Source organism: Propithecus coquereli, unplaced genomic scaffold (genome assembly GCF_000956105.1).
Source record: "Propithecus coquereli isolate 6110/MARCELLA unplaced genomic scaffold, Pcoq_1.0 Scaffold135, whole genome shotgun sequence".
Classification (NCBI taxonomy): domain Eukaryota; kingdom Metazoa; phylum Chordata; class Mammalia; order Primates; family Indriidae; genus Propithecus; species Propithecus coquereli.
Window position 1 is genome coordinate 5735921 of NW_012137747.1, and position 5028 is coordinate 5740948.

Here is a 5028-nt window from a genome sequence, read left to right on the forward strand (position 1 = left end):
TAGACTGGTATTTGGAATATTTACTAAAATATTAACATTTATTCTATTTGGGTTGATATCCAGTTGATTTGCTAGGTCAAATTGTGGACCTACTTTTAGTTCTTTGAGAAATTTCAATTCTTTGAGGTTTTCCACAGAGGCTGTACTAATTTGCAGTCCCACCAACAGTATAGAAGCATTCCTTTTCTCTATGCATCCACGGCAGCATCTATTGTTTTTGGACTTTTTAATAAAGGCCATTCTAACCAAAGTAAGACGATATCTCATTGTGGTTTTAATTTGCATATTCCTAATGATTAATGATTTGAGTATTTTTTTCAGCCATTTGTCTGTCTTCTTTTGAAAAGCTTCTATTCATGTCTTTTGCCCAATTTTAATGGGGTTGTTTGTTTTTTTCTTGATGATATGTTTGAGTTCTTTGTAAATTTTGGTTATTAGCTCTGTATCAGATGTATGGCTTATGAATATTTTCTCCCATTCTGTAGGTTGTCTATTTGCTCTGTTGATTATTTCCTTAGCTGTGCAGAGGTTTTAAATTTAATCAAGTCCCATTTATTTATTTTTGTTGTTGCTATGATTGCCATTGGGGTCTACCTCATAAATTCTTTGGCTAGGCCAATATCTAGAAGAGTTTTTTCTACATTTTTTCCTAGAATTCTTATGATTTCATACCTAACATTTAAGTCTTTTATTCATTGTGAATTAATTTTTGTGAGTGGTGAGAGATATGGATCCTCTTTCATTTTTCTGCATGTGGCTATCCAGTTTTCCCAGCACCATTTATTGAATAGGTCTTCTTTTCCTCAGTGTATATTGTTGTCTGCTTTGTCACAAATCAGTTGGCTGTTTGTGGATGTTTTTATAACTGGGATCTCTGTTCTGTTGCATTAGTCTATGGCTCTATTTTTGTGCCAGTACCGTGCTCTTTTGGTTACCACAGCCCTGTAGCATGGTTTGAAGTCTGGCAATAGGATGCCTCCAGATTTGCTCTTTTTGCTTAAGATTGTTTTAGCTATTTGGACTCTTTTCTCATTTGAAGTGAAGCATAGAATTATTTTTTCTAGATCTGTGAAATATAACATTGGTATTTTGATAGATATTGCATTGAATCTGTAAATCACTTTGAATATTATGGACATCAATTCTACCGATCGATGAGCATGATATTTTTTTCCTCTTCTTTATATCATCTGTGATTTCTTTCTTTAGTGCTTTGTAGTTCTGTTTGTGGAGATCATTCACCTCCTTGGTTAAATATTTTCCTAGGTATTTTATTTTCTTTGTAGCAATTGTGAATGTTATTGAGTCTTTTTTTGTTTAACAGTTAATACCCAACTTTATTTTCCTTTCAAAAGGCTGAGCAGTCTTCAATACTACTTTAAGTCTCACTTTTAGCTTCTTTTAACTACAGTGATTTATAAATGCACATTCCAGTAACTGAAAAACTAGAATTTGAGATTTCAGTAAGTTACTCATTATCTACAAAGTTTTACATGTTGCACATGACCTTGGATGTTACAGGTTTTGTCCTCCCTAAAATTACAGGTGAACAAAAGTATACCACGTTTCTATCCTAATCAAGTGTTGCAGCCAGAAACCTCCCATAGCTTTTCACTAGCTACCTTCAAGATTCTGGATTCCTCCCCCTCAGCAATAGATAGGGGGGGAAAAAAACCCTTATTTCCAACCTGGAAAAAGAAACATTAACTCAGAATTACTTACTACATTTCAGCAGCACATTCATCACCAGAAATAGGTTATAACATCTTTTGCCTAAATATTTCTACAAAATTTTCAGTGTTGACCAAAAGAAGACACAGGTTTCTCATTAAACTTTGTTTTAATGGGTCTCAAAATTCTGTGACAGATTTTTGGTCAAGTTGTTTCCATTAAAAAGTATTGATTTTAAAAACTAATAACAAAACTGCCACACAAAAAGAAACAAAAGTGGTCCACAAAACATTCTCCTTTCCTTCTGAAGGTTTTACGATGCATTGTTATTAGCAACCAGTCTTTTACTATTAAACTTAAATGGCCAATTGAAACAAACAGTTCTGAGACCGTTCTTCCACCACTGATTAAGAGTGGGGTGGCAGGTATTAGGGGTAATATTCATTTAGCCTTCTGAGCTTTCTGGGCAGATTTGGTGACCTTGCCAGCTCCAGCAGCCTTCTTGTCCACTGCTTTGATGACACCCACAGCAACTGTCTGTCTCATATCACGAACAGCAAAATGACCCAGAGGAGGATAGTCTGAGAAGCTCTCGACACACATGGGCTTGCCAGGAACCATATCGACAATGGCAGCATCACCAGATTTCAAGAATTTAGGACCATCCTCCAGCTTCTTTCCAGAGCGGCGATCAATCTTTTCCTTCAGCTCAGCAAACTTGCAGGCAACGTGAGCTGTGTGACAATCCAGTATAGCAACATAACCAACGCTAATTTGGCCTGGATGGTTCAGGAAAATCACCTGAGCAGTGACGCCTGCTGCTTCCATTGGTGGGTCATTTTTGCTGTCACCAGCAACGTTGCCACGACGAACATCTTTGACAGACACATTCTTGACGTTGAAACCCACATTGTCCCCTGGAAGAGCTTCGCTCAAAGCTTCATGGTGCATTTCAACAGACTTTACTTCAGTTGTAACATTGACTGGAGCAAACGTGACCACCATGCCGGGTTTGAGAACACCAGTCTCCACTCGGCCCACAGGGACAGTACCAATACCACCAATTTTGTAGACATCCTGGAGAGGCAGACGCAAAGGCTTGTCAGTTGGACAAGTTGGTGGCAGGATGCAATCCAGAGCTTCAAGCAGTGTGGTTCCACTGGCGTTGCCATCTTTACGGGTGACTTTCCATCCCTTGAACCAAGGCATGTTAGCACTGGGCTCCAACATGTTGTCACCATTCCAACCAGAAATTGGCACAAATGCTACTGTGTCAGGGTTGTAGCCAATTTTCTTAATGTAAGTGCTGACTTCTTTAACAATTTCCTTGTATCTCTTCTGGCTATAGGGCGATTCAGTGGAATCCATTTTGTTAACACCAACAATTAGTTGTTTCACACCTAGTGTGTAAGCCAGAAGGGCATGCTCACGGGTCTGCCCATTCTTTGAGATACCAGCTTCGAATACACCAACACCAGCAGCAACAATCAGGACAGCACAGTCGGCCTGAGATGTGCCTGTAATCATGTTTTTGATAAAGTCTCTGTGTCCTGGGGCATCAATAACAGTCACATAATATTTGCTGGTCTCAAATTTCCACAGGGAGATATCAATGGTGATACCACGCTCACGCTCAGCTTTCAGTTTATCCAAGACCCAGGCATACGTGAAGGAGCCCTTTCCCATTTCAGCTGCCTCCTTCTCAAATTTTTTGATGGTTCTTTTGTCGATCCCACCACACCTGTAGATCAGATGGCCAGTAGTAGTGGACTTGCCGGAATCTACGTGTCCGGTGACGACGATGTTGATGTGAGTCTTTTCCTTCCCCATTTTGGCTTTTATGGGTGGTTTTCACGGCACCTGTGTTCCGGCGGCAAACCCGTTGCGAAAAAGCGAGTCTTTAATTTGACTCTCAACTTGACTATTCTTGGTGTATAGGAATGCTTCTACTTTGTGTACATTGATTCTGTAACCCGAGAATTTGTTGAATTTATTTATCAATTCCCAGAGTCTCATGGTGGAGTCTTTGGGGTTTTCCAGATATAAGATCATATCATCAGCAAAAAGTGATCATTTGACCTCCTTTTTCCTGATTTGGATGCCCTTTATTTCTTTCTCTTGCCTGTTTACTCTAGCTAAGACTTCCAGCACGATTTCTAATAGAAGTAGTGACAGTGACCATCCTTGTCTAATTCCAGTTCTTAGTGGGAATGCTTTCAGCTTTTCCACATTCAATATGATGTTGGCTGTGGGCTTGTCATATATGGCTTTTATAATTTTAAGATATATTCCTTCTATGCGTGGTTTGTTGAGGATTTTTATCATGAACAATTGTTGGATCAATAATTAAATTAAGATGGAAATCAAAAGATTCCTTGAATTGAATGACAAAGGGGACACAAACTATCAAAATCTATGGAATTCCACAAAAGCAATCCTTCGGTGAAAATTCATGGCCTTAGATGCCTACATCAAAAAGACAAAAAGATCACAAGTTAACAATCGAACGCCACATCTCAAGGAACTAGAAAAGGAAAAGCAAACCAAACTCAAAACCAGCATAAGAAAAGAAAGAACTAAGATCAGAGCAGAACTAAACAGAATGGAAAACAACAAAATAATACAAGGGATCAATGAAACAAAAAGTTGTTTCTTTTAAAATATAAAAAGATTGATAGACCTCTTGCTATATTAACCAGGAATAGAAGAGAAAGGACCCATATAAGCTTAATCAGTAATGAAAAGAGAGATATTACAACTGATACCGCAGAAATACAAAATATCATCTGTGAATACTATGAAAATCTCTTTGCACATAAACTCAAAAACGTGGAGGAAATGAACAAATTCCTGGGAACACACAATCTCCCAAGACTCAGTCAGAAAGAAATAGAACTTCTGAACAGACCAATATGAGTCACAAGATTGAAGCAGTAATAAAAAATCTTCCAACAACAACAACAAAAATCCTTGGACCAGATGGATTCACAACCGAATTTTCCCAGATCTACAAAGAAGAGCTTGTGCCTATACTATAGAAATTATTCCATAATATTGAGAAAGAGGGAATCCTCCCCAACTCATTCTACAAAGGCAGTATCACCTTAATACCAAAACCAGGAAAGGACACAACAACAACAACAACAAAACTACAGATTAATATCCTGTATTAGTATAGATACAAAAATCCTCAATAAAATGCTAGCAAACTAAATTCAACAGCACATCAAAAAATAATCCACTATGACCAAGTGGGCTTCATCCCAGAGATGCAAGGATAGCTCAACATATGTAAATAAATAAATGTTATTCACCACATAAACAGAAGCAAAAATTAAGACCATATGATTATATCAA

The 5028-nt window shown here is 37.9% G+C and overlaps 1 protein-coding gene across 1 annotated transcript; it reads right to left on the minus strand.

Annotated features, from left to right (window-relative positions):
- Positions 1-1821: 1821 nt before the first annotated feature.
- On the minus strand, positions 1822-3573 carry LOC105805851 (elongation factor 1-alpha 1). Its single transcript, XM_012638801.1, has one exon. The coding sequence runs from the start codon at positions 3499-3501 to the stop codon at positions 2113-2115; it is 1389 nt and encodes a 462-aa protein (XP_012494255.1). The 5' UTR covers positions 3502-3573; the 3' UTR covers positions 1822-2112.
- Positions 3574-5028: the final 1455 nt, after the last annotated feature.

Coding starts and splice junctions, on each gene's coding strand:
- LOC105805851 (XM_012638801.1), bottom strand. CDS start 3,501: ATGGGGAAGGAAAAGACTCACATCAACATCGTCGTCACCGGACACGTA.